Genomic DNA, 17,376 nt, shown 5'->3' with positions numbered 1-17,376 from the left:
TGGGCTCTCTCCATAGTTTGGCAATTGTTAATAATGCTGCTATACATATCAGGGTGCATATATCCCATTTGAATCTGTATTTCTGTATCCTTTGGGTAAATACCTACTACTACAATTGCTGGATCATAGGGTAGCTCTATTTTTAACTTTTTGAAGAACCTCCATACTGTTTTCCAGAGTGGCTGTACCCATTTGCGTTCCCAACAAAAGTGTAAGAGGATTCCCATTTCTCTTCATCCTCACCAGTACCTGTTATTTCTTATGTTGTTCATTTTAGCCATTCTACAGCTGTGAGGTGGTATCACATCATGGTTTTTATTTGTATTTCCCTGATGTATTTCCCTGATGATGACTGATGTTGAGCATCTTTTTATGTGTCTTGTCAGCCATTGGATGTCTTTTTTTTTTTTGTATATTTTTTTACTGGAGTTAAATTTGTCAACATATAGCATAACAGCCAGCGCTCATCCCATCAAGTGCCCCCCTCAGTGCCCATCCCCAGTCACCCAACCCCCCGCCCACCTCCCTTTCCACCACCCCTTGTTCGTCTTCTTTGGAAAAGTGTCTATTTATGTCTTCTTCCCATTTCTTAACTAGATTTTTTGTTTTTTGGGTGTTGAGTTTGGTAAGTTCTTTATAGATTTTTGGATACTAACGCTTTATCAGATATGTCATTTGCAAATATCTTCTACCATTCCGTAGGCTGCCTTTTAGTTTTGTTGATTGTTTCCTTTGCAGTGCAAAAGGAAACAATCCTGATGAAGTCCCAGTAGTTCAATTTTGATTTTGTTTCCCTTGCCTCTGGCAACTTGTCTAGTAAAACATTACTATGTCTGAGGTCAAAGAGGCTGCTGCCTGTGTTCACCTCTAGGATTGTGATGGTTTCCTGTCTCATATTTAGATCTTTCATCCATTTTGAATTTATCTTTATGTATGGTGTAAGAAATGGTCCAGCTTCATTCTTCTGCATGTTGCTGTCCAGTTTTCCCAACACTATTTGTTGAGCAGACTGTGTTTTTCCATTGGATATTGTCAATGGATTAGGTGACCTGCATTGTCAAAGATTAGGTGACCATATAGTTGTGGATCCATTTCTGGGTTTTCTATTCAGTTCCCTTGATCTATGTGTCCATTTTTGTGCCAGTACCATACTATCTACCATACAGCTTTGTAATATAGCTTGAAATCTGGAATTGTGATGCTTCTAGTTTTGTTTTTCTTTTTCAGGATTGCTTTTGCTATTTGGGGTTTTGTGGTTCCATACAAATTTTAGGATTGTTTGTTCTATCCCTGTGGAAAATATTGGTGATATTATTATAGGGATTGTATTAAATATGTAGACTGCTTTGGGTAGTATAGACCTTTTGGCAATGTTTGTTCTAATCCATGAGCATGGAATTTTTTTCCATTTTTTTGTGTCCTCTTCAATTTCTTTTATAAGTGATCTGTAGTTTTCAGAGTACAGATCTTTTATCTCTTTAATTAGTTTTTTTCCTACGTATCTTACTGTTTTTGATACAATTGCAATGGTATTGATTCCTTGATTTCTTTTTCTGCCACTTCATTATTGGTGTATAGAAATACAACAGATTTCTGTATTGATCTTGTATCCTACAATATTGCTGAATTCATGTATTAGTTCTAGAAATTTTTTTGGTGGAGTCTTTTGGGTTTTCTACATAGAGTATGATGTCATATGCATATAATAAAAGTCCGAATTCTTCCTCTCTAATTTGGGTGCCTTTTATTTCTTTCTGTTGTCTGATTACTGAGGCTAAGATTTCCAATACTATGTTAAATAGTAATGGTGAGAGTGGACATCATTGTCATGTACCTGACCATAAGGCAAAGTCTCAGAGTTTTTCCCCATTGAGAATTATATTAGCTGTGAATCTTTTTATATGACCTTATGATGTTGAGGTATGTTCCATCTATCCCAACTTTCTTGAGGGTTTTTATCAAGAATAGATGTTATGTCAAATATTTCTGCATCTATTGACAGGATCATATGGTTCTTATTCTGTTATTAATGTGGTATATCACATTGATTGACTTATGAATATTGAACCACCTTTACATCCCAGGAATAATTCCCACTTGATTGTGGTGAATAATTTTTTAATGTATTGTTGAATTATATTGGCTAGTATTTTATTGAGAATTTTTTCATCCATGTTCAGCAGGGATATTGGCCTGTAATTCTCCTTTTTTAGTGGGGTCCTTGTCTGATTTTGGAATCAAGGTAATGCTGGCTTCATAAAATGAGTTTGGAAGTTTTTCTTACATTTCTATTTTTTTGGAACAGTTTGAAAATATGTATTAACTCTTCTTTAAATATCTGGTAGACTTCCTCTGGGAATCCATCTGGCCCAGGACTTTTGTTTGTTGGGAGATTTTTGATTATCGATTCAATTTCTTTACTGGTTATGGGTCTGTCAAAATTTCCCATTTCTTCCTGCTTCAGTTTTGGTAGTTTGTAGGTTTCTAAGAATTCGCCCATTCCTTCCAAGTTGACTCATCTGTTGACATATAATTTTTCATAGTTTTGTCTTATAATTGTTTGTATTTCTGTGATATTGGTTGTGATCTCTCTTCTCTTTCATTCATGATTTTATCTATTTAAATCCTTTCTCTTTTCCTTCTGATAGGTCTGGCTAGGGGCTTATCAATTAGTATTAACTAATTCTTTTGAAGAACCAGGTCATAATTTCATTAATCCATTCTACTGGGTTTTTGTTTGTTTCTATATTATTTATTTCTGTTCTAATCTTTATAATTTCCCTTGTCCTGCTAGTTTTAGGCTTTATTTGCTGTTTCTTTTCTAGATCCTTTAGGTGTAAGGTTAGGATGTGCATTTGAGACTTTTCTTGCTTCTTGAGGTAGGCCCATATTGCAATATATTTCCCCCTCTTAGGACTGCCTTTCCTGAATCCCAAAGGTTATGGACTGTCATGTTTTCATTTTGTTTCCATGTATTTTTTTTTACTTCTTCTTTAATTTTCTGGTTAACCCATTCATTCTTTAATAGGATGTTCTTTAACCTCCACGTATTTGAGTTTTTTCCAAATTTTTTCTTGTGGTTGACTTCAGGTTTCATAGCACTGTGGTCCAAAAATATTCATGGTATGGTCTCATCTCTTTGTTCTTGTTGAGAGCTGATTGTGACCCAGTATGTGATCTGTTCTGGAGAGTGTTCCATGTGTACTCAAAAAGAATGTGTATCCAGCTAGATATAAAAAATGTATTATAGCGTTACTAAGTGGGATTTATCCCAGGAATGCACAGTTGCTCAAACACCCAAAAATCAATTAGTACAATATGCCATATGAATAAAATAAGGGGGGAACTCCACATGATTATTTCAATTGATGAATAAAAATCATTTTACAAAATCCATCACCCATTCATGATAAAAATTTTCAGTAAAATTAAAATAGAAGGGTACCCTCTTATTTGAATAAAGGTCATTTATTAAAAAAACTTAGAGCTAACATCATATTTAATGAGATAGTTATATAAAGGAGGGAGAATAAGTTGGACAACATGTGGATGTAGGTATAAAGGTTTAAATAATAACTATGACAAAGATGAGGTTGAATAGGAAGTTGAAATTTTGAAGGGGAGGTCATGAGAATTAGAGATATGGTATCAACGAAAATCAAAATGAAATGACACCACTTCTTCATATCAATGAAAACTGGAAATCCAGAGGATGCAGATATGACCTAGGGGGAAAAAAAGTCATAAAGCAAAAATAAACAAGATTGAGGATAAAACATTAGGAGCACCTATAATTAAGGAAATGTGAAAGAATAAGTCAGCAAAAGAAATTTAGAAATATTGATCAGTAACAACTGATCACTCATGCTCTGACTCACTGATATGAGTGCCATTTAAAGGTTGCTTGGAATCTGCAGTGTAAAAAGAGGGTTTCCTTGGGTGGGGCAGGGTGGGGGGACATTATCTCCTTTAAAATACCTCTCCTTCTTTTCCACTAGGGTTGTCAAATGATTGGACCAAGCTCAGGATAGATATATAAAAGTTTAAATTTATCTCCAAGGAAACAGGCATAGTAACCAATTTATTCACTCTCCTTTTCACACATGGCTAAAGTCTTGGAGATGCCCTTCCCCATTCCCTAACTGTAGCAGAATCTAGGGTCACCGTCCTTTTCTCTTCAACAATGATGCTTTTTTTATTTTCCAGAAACTTAACAGAAGTCCTCCTAAATACACACCACTTGGAGTTCTTCAGGGAGTTTCTCAAAGAACGGAAGGCTGAAAGCCCCTTGCAATTCCTGGTAGCCATACATAAGATCAGTATTGAGACAAATGAAAAAATGTACAAGTCTCTCTTTGAAAATATAATCAAGACTTTCTTCCATGGCAAAGTCTCTGCTGGTATGCATCCTGTTCTCCAGATATGGTTTCCTTTTCCCTTTAGCCTCTTAGGAGAAGTGTTGGCAGAGAACCTGTCTCATGTGCCCCCTGTAAGATAGGAACAGAGCAGTGACCACATGGGCAGAACTGAGACAAAGATTAAGAGGGTCAGTAAAAGCAGAGAGCAACAATTATAAATCTAAAATAAATACTAGTACGAGAAGCCAAGTGCAAGACACTTGTACTTATATGTGAAATATATCCATCCTCTCATTTAATTATATTTTGTACTGAAAATAGAATTTTATTTAATCTCTGAGAGGTAGGAATGAATAGCTCCATTTTACTAATGAGGAAGATGAAACACAGAAAACTTGAATTCAAACTTAATTCATTCGACTCTTAAATCAACTAGACAGTAATTTAAATACAAAAGCAAAAGTTAGCTGTATGTAAAGTTGGAGTGGTCACCTACTATGGGTTGTAGAGAGAGTTGTACTGGGAAGAACAGTCTCCTTGAAAATCTTTGTGTCCTAAATTTTGTTTACTTGTCTGTGAAGGTAGGGCAATCTGACCCATGGCCAGAAACAGTATTTGCAAATAAATTGTTAATCTATAACCCTAGAGGGGGAAAAGGGAGGTAAGCATAATCCCATGAAAAACATACCAGCTACCTCAGAAAAGGTAGATAAGAAAATGATGACTTTTTTCCTCTCTCTTGCATTTTTTAGAAGAAATACTGCAGTGTGATGCTCCTATTATCAAAGAAATCTCTCACATGCGTCATGTCAGCACAACCACATTGTTTATGCTACAGGGCTTTGTCATGAAATCTCTGGAAGAAAAGTGGTGAGTATTGCTCAGCGAAGGTGATGATTCTGGAGCTGCTCATTGGCTTCTTAGAGCCATAGTACTCTAGGGAGTTTCAAATTTATTCTTATAGTTCACTGCCAGACCTCCCTACAAGAGAAAAGCCAAATTTATCTTGAATCCTCTACCTACTTACCTGTGCACATGCATGTGCATGCACATACATGGTGCATGTGTACATGCACAAACACACACACACACACATACACACTTTAGTTCATTTACCAGAACAAGGAACGATACAGTATTGATCAGGAAGGACATTAGCCAAGGATTGAAATGTTAAGAAGAGTATTTGTGTTTCGCCATTCCCCAAATTTCCCACTTTGACCTTCTCCAAAAGCTGAGATAGGTTTGCCTTAACGGTTACTTTTTATGTACCAGGTGTTTGCCTTCTTTGATATTCTTGATCTCCTTCTGGCAGGTTTAAAGATTACCAAGAGCTGTTCCCACCTCATCCTCAGGAAGGATTTACTGACGTACAAACTTCTAAGAAGCCCTCAAAAACCACAACTCACCTGCAGGAATCCCAGGTCAGTGAGGAAGACAATGAAGACACGACATGGGGGATAGGAAAAGTGCTGCGTAGGCAGAGTTTCATTGTTAGTGTATTTATTCACAAAACAACTGCTCTTTGGGTATGCTTCTTAACTCACATTTTACAAAGGACTCTTAGGCTCAAAGAAAATTGTTACAGTTGGAATTTAAGAAAAATCTTTATCTTCATTTCTCTGTGACGAGAACCCATTGAGGGATAGACACCGAGTCAGATTCAAGGAGATCAAAAGGTCAGTTTTTTTACTGCTAAAAGCTAGCTTGAAGGACATGGATTTGGTCATAAAGCCCAATGGGTTTGATAATCTTCCCTGCATCCAAATTAAACTTAGTTACATGTGCAGCCACTGCCATAACAGAACAACTTAGGCCTCCACTTACCTGGGTGAACCCCTTACTGAATGATGAAGGGTAGGCCTAAACACAGGTATCCTACAAACAAGCCATTCCCAAAGAGGGAATGTAGAGGGCTTAGAGTAGAACACATCCATTTTCTTCTTCCAAACTCATCAATTATTTAACTCTTTCTTTCTCCACACAAACAGTAAAGAAAGAAAGAAAGGAAAGGAAAGAAAGAAGAGATAGAATTCTTTTCCAGCTTGCACAAAAGCATTTTAATTGATAGTGTACAATTTTCCAAAATATAGTTTTTTAAGAAAATGGCAATAATTAAATACCATCTTTACAAAGAAGATTCTCAGTAAGGTACAGTGTACTTCAGACCCCTATCCACTAAGACACATGCTCTCTCAGACAGGAATTTTACTCAGGAAAGTCTCGTTATATGATTTGAGAAAAAAAATACATGCTCCTTTAAATAATCACTTGCTCAATGTGTTGTAGAGTTGGTTAGTATCGGAAAAATTTGAGCCCATCTCTGACTCCAAAAATCATGCTTTTTCTGAAAACAATGCCTGTGCCTCCCTCTTTTCTCCTGTCTTTTCCCCTCCATGCCTAAGTCAACTCTGTGTTGGGGTACCATGAATGCTCTTGTGGGACATTAAAAAGAATATGGCACCCAGAACCAGGAGACTTCATTTTAATTTCAGGTCTTCCAGTTGCTCTTAGATAAGAAAAGATAAAAAGAAACCTATACGTACTTAGTGCCTACTTTGTACCAAACCCTGCATTGGAGTTTACATATAAAATCACTAACCCTCACCACAACCCTGAAGGTTGTTATTTCTATCTTACACATGGAGAAAACAAGACATAGATTAAGTAAACTGACCCAAATTATACAATTAGGGAGAAGCTAGGCTCCAGACTCAAAGTTTCTGATCCCAAATCCAGTGACTCTTGTATTTCACTACTGGCTCTCTAACTTGCATTGAGGATCCCTCTTTGTAGAATAAGACAACTGAACTAGTTGATCACTAAGATTCTTTCTGAGTCTAAATATCAATTTGTCAAGGGATAAATGAAGTACAGAATAGTCACTGGGTATTAAGAAACAGATGAGGAACTTATAAGATGTGTGTGTGTGTGGTGTATGTGCACATAATTATACTTTTTTAATTGTTAGAAGTGATATTACTCATTCCTTTATTTCTTCAACATTTCCAATTTTCCCCAACCATTATTCCCTTCTTGTGAATTATGCTTTTCTCCGACCTCTGTTTCTCCCTATTTTTAGCTTTCACATTCTCTTTTCTAATTTTGGCATCTTAAATCTTATTGTTGAAAAACTGTGGTAGACAGCATTGCCAATGGCCCCATGCCTGGGTAAAGCCAGAATCTTCTGCTCACTAGTTGCTTCATTTGGGGAAGGCGTATAATTCCCTGACCTGTTTTTCCTCACCTTTAAATTGGAACTAAAGATTATTCCTTATAGAGCAGGTGTGGTGAGGATGAAATATAATGAATGTCAAGTTTATGGCATATAGTAGACTTTCAGTGAACAGCAGCTATACTAATGATTGGGGCATACCCCTCTCTCTTTCCCCAGAAGAGAGGCTGGATAAAAATGATTAGCTTTATTAAGAGCTTTTGCAAGTACCGCAGATTTATGTCTGATCCCAGGAAGTGCCATGAATTTGAAGAATATCTTCACCTAGAAGTGCAAAATAACAAGGAAAGTAAGTCACTTCACTATTCACTCTTTCCTGTTGATATTTTGGACACAGGGGTTAGTCCACATAAGAAGCTGCAGAGCTCTTGCTTTATGTCATGCCTGTGTTAGCCTGGGGTCTACCAAGAACTCCAGGTCCTGGGTGCAAAACCAAGTTCAAGACTGCTTAGACAGGATGTAAGTCCAGTGGCTTCTGCTCACAGAGCCAGCAAAGGGTAGAGAATGACTAATCTAAAGCACAGCAAAATCTTACATTTCACAAAACTATTGTCCATTGTATAGATTTATTCAACTACCTCGCTTATCAGTTTATTCATTCATCACACTTTTTGAGAATCCACTATGTGGCAGGAACTTTGCCAGGTGCTGGGGATACAGTAGTAACCATGTAGTACAGGACATGTCCTCATGGCACTTACGTTTTGAGGGCAGGACAGAAAGTAAGAGCCACAGATGTTGAAGCCAAATTTCCTGGGTTGAATATGCCATTTTTGAACTAAAGGACTTTGTCAAAGTGATTTTGTGCCTCAGTTTTTTCCTCTGTAGAATGGTAATAATAATGGGATGGGTGCTCATCCCTTAGATTGTTGTGAGAATTAAGTGAGTTCATACACACAAAGTATCTTTACCCATTGCTATAAACGGGTTAGCCAGTGTTATTGCTATTATTATGTGGTGAGTGATCCCAATGATAATTGTAGGGAGACCCTAGTTAGTCAAGGAGAAGGATCAGGGAAGATTTCTAGAAAATGACATAAAATTTCCTTCAGGAATGAGCAAGTTAGACAGGCAAAATAGGCAGGGAGCAATTTCTAGGTCTGCATTGAATGCTAAAAATAACAAAGAGTGTGGCACATTCCAGGAACTGCAATCAGGCCAGTTGGACTGGAGATTAATGATTATGATTCATTAAGATTAATGAGATGGTGAAAGTATCTGAGACAATACTGAAGGAATTGATAATGATAAATCTCATCTCTCATTTTTTTGAATCTTTTAAATTTAAATTAACATATAATATAATGTTAGTTTCAGAGGTACAGTTTAGTGATTCATCAGTTGCATATAATACCCAGTACTCATTATATCAAGTGCCCTCCTAATGCCCATCACCTTCATCTCTTTTGATGACTTTAAGTTGTTCCAGTTGTCACCATAACAAATAATCCTTAGGGTGCCTGAGTGGCTGTGTCCATTAAGGGTCTGCCTTCGGCTCAGGTCATGATCCCAGGATCCTAGGATGGAGCCCCACAACTGGGTCTCTGCTCTGCACGGAGCCTGCTTCTCCCTCTCCCTCTGCCTGCACTCCCCCTGGTTGAGCTCTCTCTCTCTCTGTCAAATAAGTAAATAAAATTCTTAAAAAAAATAATGCTACAAAACATACAGATTTTGCAATCATGTATTTCTATGAGATAAATCCTTTAAAATGGGAGAAATGGGTAAATGCTTAAAAAGTTACATTTCAGTCCTTCAAGAAGACTACACTAATTAAACTTTCACCAACAATATAAGTGCCACATGGTCACCAACATGGAGTATTATGCACTTTTTAAAAACTGTCAATCTGGTAAGTGAAAACTAATGTGCTGTTCTTATGTATATTTCTTTAGTAATTGAACTCCTTTATTTGTTGGTCAGTTGTATTCCTTTTTGAATTGCTTATGTCTTTTGTGTATTTTTCTATTGGAATTTTAATTGTAATATATTTTCTAATTTTCAAAATTACATATATTTTTGCAAAATATATAATATAAATAATATATTTTATAATATAAAATGTAAAAACAAATTCTAATTTGTTTTACGAACTGCTTCACAAACATTTAGGATTTTAGAATAGTTCTAGCTCTTTTGTTTCCTTTTTTAAATAAAATTAGTTCAAACCCTTATTCCCCAGAATGGTACAAAGTCCAATTTCAGACATAATTCAACTTCCCACATCCTTAGCATTGTATGAGAATAGCCCAAGAAGAAAGCTTCTGTAACTCGGTGGGAGATCTACCTACCAGTGGTCTGCTTTCTATCACTATCATTTAGACTTTTCTGTCCTTCAATCAATTAATCCACTTATCATTACAAAAAAAAACACTTTGTTTATCCTTGATAGTATTCTTTTCTCTGAAATCTACTTTGTCTGATATTAAAATAATCACTCCAGCTTTTTTTTAGTAATGTTAGTATGTATTATCTTTTTCATTTCCTTATAACCTATTTATGACATACATTTAAAGTGCTCCTCTTGTAACTAGCATGGAGTTGGGTCTTAGTTTAAAAAAATAATCCAACCTGACAATCTTAACCCAATTGAGAATGAACTGTTAAATATTCAGGACATTTTGTGAGCCATTGATAGCTTGAAATCAACTATGGTGGGAGTATTTATTACAGAAATCAGCAAATACTACAAATCAAGTCTCCTGCTCCCCTGTCATAGCTGGTTTACAAGTGTATCACTGCTCCCAGATTTCTTGAGTGGATTTAGCACACCATTTTCCTAAAATCCCTATCATACCAACTTCCACTACTATGCAAACTTTTTTTCCCCCTTCAAACTCAAGTCTAAGAGATAAAGCGAGATTGTAAGATAAAAAGAAGGAGACTTTGCTTTATTTGGTGCTGTAACCCTAGGACCTAGTATGGGGTCTGGGACATAAAATAGGTTCTAGCTATTTATACAATGTTGTAGTACCCTCCCACCCAATATATAACACTGCTCCAAAAGGAATGCCACTTATACCACAGGAAGCACCACACCCACATCAATGATTCCTGAACAGATATCCAGAAAAATGGATTTTATAGGAAAAATAGTAAATTCTAGAGCTGAATTAGACAATTTTCTTAAACCTGGCCAGGCAATTAACCAGGATCTACTTGCCTGATACAGCGCAAAACTCTTATCTTCTTAGCCCTAAATCCCTATGAATGGATTTCTTTATATATATATATCCTAGTCAAGAACCTTTCTAAAGTGTCATATTTTTCTGAGGCACAATCCAAACCTTCTTGAATCTTCAATGTTTTTCTTTGCTCATTTCTGTCTGTTTTCTACTCTAGCACCCTACTCTCTTTTTCTTTAATAAACTTCTATACTCTTGATGTTTTGGCTTTTTGTTGTGCTGCTTTCCCAGTTTCCTTCTAAATTACTTACCTTGATAAACCTAGAATAAGTGATGTAAGAACCACAGACTCCATTTTGAAGGTCACATCTGCATATTCAGTTTCTGCAGAAATGTTAGGGATTAGCGTAACTACGGTGCAATTATATTTCTATGAGACAAGTACCAGGAAAACACTTTTCAGCACTCATTTGATTTTTTTCTTTTCTTTTCTTTTCTTTTTTTTTTTTTTTTTGGTATGTATGTGGTCATACCATCGGAGCAAACGGCTTTTTCAGCAGTCCTTCAAGTCAAAGTAAAGGTTGAGCCCAAGGGTAGGAAATCACTATTTCAATAGGCCCAAAGATTGGTCCATAGTTTCCTTTCTTCATTTTGTTATGCCCATGCCAAAGCTTTCAAGTTTAAGAGGGACTTGCTCAAACTAGATTTTAATTCCTTCCTCTTTCTCTCTCAGATTTCTCCACGTCACCAAATTCATCAGGACGTCCAACCACATATGCCACAAATGTCCGGAATGCAGACCTTGAGAATGGTGATATAATCCTTATGAAGCGCCGTATATTTGGCCACAGAATTATCATTGTCAACTTTGCAATCAATGATTTATATTTTTTTTCTGAAATGGAAAAGTAAGTTTCCCATCTCTCCTGATCATGACTTTCCCTGGTTAGTACCATCCAGCAAAGACTGGAGGGGCCTGTAAGTGGAGCAGTGATTTCAGCCCTGCCAGGCAGGGATATCCAACTGAAAATCTCACTGAATTCCGTCACTGTATCACTTTCTCCCATTCTTCCCTTTAGGTCCTAGAAGCTCTTCAGTATTCTGGAGTTGCCAATATTGAAGTGATTGAAATATTGAAATGATACTTATACTCAGGAACTGGAGCATTTCCCCCCCTATTATTTGTTAATATGATAGAAATCCTCTTACATAGCACCATAGGGCCAATAGTTCTTTAGTTAGAGCAAAGAATTATAATAATAAAAATTGTGTGTGTCTGTGTGTATGGATGACATTAAACAGATAACTATATCTATATAAAATTCCTTGCTTTTATTCATCCATCTTATGAAAAAGCAAGTAGTAGGAAAAAATTGGAGATCATTCTGTTTCAGCTTTTGGTGAAATATATGAAGCAAAACATCTTTCTGGTCTGGGTCATATAATTCTTACTGTTGTTCAGTGTGGTTTCTACTTAGAAATATTTCTTTTTGAGGGGGATGGAGGGGTAGAAGAAGAGGAAGAGAGAGAATCTGGAGCAGACTCAACACACAGTACAGAGCCCAACATGGGACTCGATCTCACCACCCTGAGATCATGACCTGAGCCAAAATCAAGAGTCCAAAGCTTAAGTGATGGAGCCACCCAGGCACCCCTCTACTTAGAAATATTCTTAACCAAGTGTGTCTCATGTGTACAGCTCTCCAATTTCTGAGCCCAGGGCCTGAATTTGCAAAACAACCATACTGGAATAGAGGAGTTAGTCAATGTTCTTAACCCTGGTACAGGTTCACTGGGGACTTGTGAATACTGCCAATGCCAACATCCCTGAGACTTGGATTTCACTGGTCCAGTATGGAGCCTGGGAACTGGTATTTTCATAAGCTGCTCATGTGATTCTAATGTGCAGCACAGTTGAGAACCTGGATCTAGCCCCTCCGAAAGAATTGACTTAAAATTTCTCTTGAATATTTGCATATAGAAACAAGTGACTATCAGAGAAATGAGTCTCCACTTCTTTCTCCATCCTCATCAATGGGAACATCTTTGCCACTATCAGAAATGGCATGTTCCTGGAATACTGATTTGAAATCTGGAATACATTTCACCTGTAGAAATAATGTACTACATGATTAGGTATCTTATATAAAGTAGAATGACTCGATTGCCTTATGAGTCTTTGTTTTAGAATGTGGTAGGTGTTTTTTTTTTTTTGAGAACTATAAGAAGTTCTAAACTAATTTTGAAATAAAGATGGAAATGCATAAATGATTTTTAAATTGATGTAAGTTAGAAGTCTCCTGTACATACATACATACATACATACATACAGGTTATTCAATCTTCTATATTACTTCACTCATTGTGTATCATTATTATTATTGTTTTTGCTTGCCTCTGACTGATTAGCTTTTAAAAAATTTTTAATTCCAGTAGAGTTGACATACAGTGTTATATTAGTTTCAGGTTTAGGATATATTGATGAAACAATTCTATACATCATTCAGTGTTCATCATGATAAGTATATTCTTATCACCTATTTAACTCATTCCCCACACTTCCCCTCTGGTAACCATCAGTTTGTTCTTTATAGCTAAGAGTCTGTTTCTTAGTTTGTCTCTTTTTTTGTTTGTTTGTTTTGTTTCTTAAAGTCCAAATATGAGTGAAATCATATGGTATTTGTCTTTCTCTGACTGACTTACTTCACTTAGCATTTTACCCTCTATCTCCATCCATGTTGTTGAAAATGGTAAGATTTCATTCTTTTTTATGTCTGAGCAATATTCTATTGTATAAATATACCACACCATTCTTTATCCATTAATCTGTCAATGGACACATGGGCTGCTTCCATTAATTTGGCTATTATAAATAATGCTGCAACAAACATAGGGGTACATATATTTTTCTGAATTTTTGTATTCTTTGGGTAATATCCAGTAGTGGGGTTCCTGGATCATATGGTAAATCTATTTTTAATTTTATGAAGAACATCCATATTTAAATAGATATTATTATGTTAAATTATACTAATATATTTTCACTCACCATCAAATATATAAAGTCAAATATAAAGTCAAAGCCATTCCTCTAATTGGAAATCCACATATTTTTCTTGCATCAACTATATCCAAAATGCTATCTGCTAATTCTAATTTTTCTCTCTTTAAAGTAGAGTGAGAATTTAGAGGAAATTTAATCCTTCTGGATTTTTATACTTGTTTTTTCAAAGTCTTAAATTGCTATGTCACATCTAGCTTAGTAACTTTTTAAAAAGTAGCTTGTCTTTACTGGAACATTCCAACACATTCAAATTTATTTTCACAGAAACAACAAATACTTTTTCCTTTTATGTTCATATTTTATCGATCTTTGTGCATTCAAATTATAGTAACAAGTACAATAGCAAAAGTATTTGAAAAGAAACATGAGTAATTCTCAGTATATATCGCCTCAACTCATTGAGAAAATGTGCGTGTATCACAGAAGGTACACCAGTGTATATAGTGAGCATGTCATAGGCATCACTCAATGTATTTTCAGAAGTGCAGAACACCTGGTAATTCAGCACACTAGTTAAGGTACTTTGGTTAAAAGATCTTCCACTGCACTCCCATGAGGCATTCACTCAGTTCCACAATTGCTTTCTGATTGCTACTTGTTCTTGGGCACTGGATTTGGAATTAGAGATACAAAAGAAAATTAAGACGTGCTCTCTATTCTCTAAGATCTTAGAAACTAATCTGGATGGCAGACAAAACACAAGTAAGAGTTAGGAAATAGGATGGTAGGTGAAAGAAGTGCATTTGGACAACTAAAAAGAAAAACAGGACTTTGTTTACCATGTTCACTGCTGAATCCCTGCTCTTGGAACTGCACCTGGCATAGAGTAAGCCTTTATAAATGTCCACTGGTTAAATAAATGAATAGGTATGCAAAACAAGATTCTAATGGGAAAATCTTGGTATTCTACTCTTAGGAAAATTTTAAATGATTAAAATTTAAAGAGGCCTGAGAAAAATAAACTGTGTACTTAAAGCAAGATAAGGTATAACTGATATATTTGATGGTTAGTAAAAGAATATATTTCCTAGGAGATAGAAAGTAGTTGCCAGGGGCTGGGGAGGGGAAGAATGGGGAGTTATTGTTTAATGGCATAGAGTTTCAGCTGAGGAAGATTAAAAAAGTTCTGGAGATGCATTCTGTTGATGGTTGCACCACAAAGTCAGTGTACTTAATGCCACTGACTGTACATTTAAAAACAGTTACACTAAAAAAGTAATAATAATAATTTTAATAAATAAATAAATAAAAATAAAAGCAATTACACTGGTGAATTTTATGTTACATATATTTTACTATAATAAAAAAATTAAGAAAAGGAATATGTTGCTCATAGAGTGGTAGGAATTATAAGAGCATCAGCACAGAAGGGGAAAGAAAAAGCAAGACAGCCCTTAGCCCTTGAAGTCTTCAGAGGCAACACTGGTACAGAGGCCAGGATGGAGACAAGATGAAATACATAAGCGAGTTTGTGGTAAAGAAATACACTTGAAGAAGCACTTAGCATATCACCTGACATGTGGTAGGTGCTCAATTAGTTAGTATCTGCCAATGGAAGCATTATGATTGAATGAATTAAGTTGTAACCTGGCCAGGATTCGGCCCTGTCTTATTTAGGCCAGAAATGGGTCTAAGCTGGCTGCCCTATTTAGTTGCTGTATTTATCTTCTCCTCGCTGATTTCCTACTTATTGCTTCTTTTTAGGTTTAATGATTTGGTGAGTTCAGCTCACATGCTGCAAGTCAACCGGGCATACAATGAGAATGATGTGATCCTAATGAGGTCCAAAATTAACATCATCCTAAAGCTCTTCCTGCATTCTGAAATCCCTCCAAGGCTGAGGGTAAAGGGGACTCCCACTCCTCCCTGGGCTTTTGCCAAGAAGCATTTCTTCCACAAGAACTCTGAAAGTTGATATGCACCTGTTAAGTCTTGGATCAACCAGATAAACTTTACCTAGCAGTTGCATGAAAATCTGCTGCCTTCTGGGGAGGAGGTGGTCTTATAGGTCCTGGGGATCAAAAGAGGCTTTCTGTCTTCCCTGGAGCCTCTCCCAGTAACAGGCTCCCACTCTATGGGTAGGTAAACATCTCTGAATCCCAGAAGGATGCCATCCTTGCTGCCATTTCAGAGGGCCACCTAGATCGGAACATCTTCCACGGGCCTATCATGTCTCTCTTCCCTGTCATTATGTACTTCTGGAAAAGGTAACTATTTCCCTTTGCCCGAGGACTGTGAGGGCAGGAAAACACATTTTATTTCCTAGAGAGTTTTCTGTTTCCTCTAGCCCTCTGCTTCACAGTTTTCCAGTCTCTTGGGAACTACAATGGTATATTCTTATCCTACTTGATACACTCCATCCCTCACACTCTCACAATGAAACTGAATCAGAGGATGGGAGGCTAAGTAAGACTGGGGACCAGAGTGCTTGGCTTCTATTTCCCCTGTGCTTGCTTGGAAAAGGGATGTTAGGGATGCCTGGGTAGCTCAGTGGCTGAGCATCTGCCTTTGGCTCAAGGCGTGATCCTGGTCCGGTGATCGAGTCCCACATCAGGCTCCCTGCACGGAGCCTGCTTCTCCCTCTGTCTCTGCCTCTCTCTGTGGGTGTCTCATGAATAAATAAATAAAATCTTTTTTTTTTTTAAAAAAAGGAAAAGGGATGTTAGTTTTCTTTTTTTCTTTTTCTTTTTCTTTTTTTTCTTTTTTTTTTTTTTTTTTGATGTTAGTATTCTTAGGATAGATTCCTCACCAAAGTGTGAGTATGTACTATAGCTACCTGGGAAGTCAAAACTAACACAATTGTACTTGTGCTTTTAGGAGCTTCACTGAGACAGTAGGACAAAAGAATTTTACCTACCATAATTACCAGTAGAGGCACAGTTGCTAGATATTTCAATTTCCAAGAGGAGCTTAGAAATTTAGGGGTTTTTGTTGTTGTTGTTAAAGACTTATTTACTTGAGAGAGAGAGAGAGTGCAAAGAGGCAGAAGGAGAGAATCTTCAAGCAGACTCCCCGCTGAGCCCAGAGTCCGACACAGGGCTCCATCTCATGACCCACGAGATCATGACTTGAGCCAAAAACCAAGAGTCAGTCACTCAACCAACAGAGCCACCCAGGTGCCTCCAAAATTTAGGTTTTGGGGTCATATATCCCAAAGTTAAAATGGCAAATGTGGCAACTAACTCAAATTTGAAACATAGTAAGGAAATTACGAAGGCCAAAAACAAAAATGAAGTAAATGAAATATCTGCAGGACAAATGCAACCTGTGGCCCACTGGTTTCTAACCTAGCCTGTCAAGGTTTGGGCTGAGACACTAGCCCAGGTCCTCCCAGCTGGTTATTTACTCCTGTGGTACATTGTAGCTTCACCCTATACCTTCCATGTAGCAAATGGCATGTGCCCTGGGTGACAGTGACCAGAGGACAACGGGCTGAAATGTTACAAGACAGGTCTAATTAGGATAGATTATGTGATTCCAGCTCTTAGGGGTCCCCTACACACACACATAAAAGTTATGTTTTAGAAGTGTCAGGATTGCTTACCAATCTCCAACCTTTTATTTTAAAATATCTATGATAAATAGAACTACCCTACA

At 36.7% G+C, this 17,376-nt stretch overlaps 1 protein-coding gene across 1 annotated transcript in view; it reads left to right on the top strand.

Moving 5' to 3' along the window:
- The window catches only part of RGSL1 (regulator of G protein signaling like 1), a 66,162-nt gene extending 50,153 nt beyond the window's left edge, over window positions 1-16,009 (top strand). The window contains exons 12-18 of the mRNA XM_055319032.1: window positions 4,207-4,400; window positions 5,111-5,228; window positions 5,674-5,782; window positions 7,753-7,882; window positions 11,449-11,623; window positions 15,484-15,622; window positions 15,862-16,009. Of these exons, the coding sequence (XP_055175007.1) occupies window positions 4,207-4,400; window positions 5,111-5,228; window positions 5,674-5,782; window positions 7,753-7,882; window positions 11,449-11,623; window positions 15,484-15,622; window positions 15,862-15,990 (994 nt within the window). The 3' untranslated portion in view covers window positions 15,991-16,009. The remainder of the gene's footprint in view (window positions 1-4,206; window positions 4,401-5,110; window positions 5,229-5,673; window positions 5,783-7,752; window positions 7,883-11,448; window positions 11,624-15,483; window positions 15,623-15,861) is intronic.
- Window positions 16,010-17,376: the final 1,367 nt, after the last annotated feature.

This window comes from Nyctereutes procyonoides, unplaced genomic scaffold, assembly GCF_905146905.1.
Source record: "Nyctereutes procyonoides isolate TBG_1078 unplaced genomic scaffold, NYPRO_anot_genome, whole genome shotgun sequence".
In the NCBI taxonomy this organism is placed as follows: domain Eukaryota; kingdom Metazoa; phylum Chordata; class Mammalia; order Carnivora; family Canidae; genus Nyctereutes; species Nyctereutes procyonoides.
The sequence above is the reverse complement of the archived record's forward strand: the minus strand, read 5'-3'. Positions and strand labels throughout refer to the sequence as shown.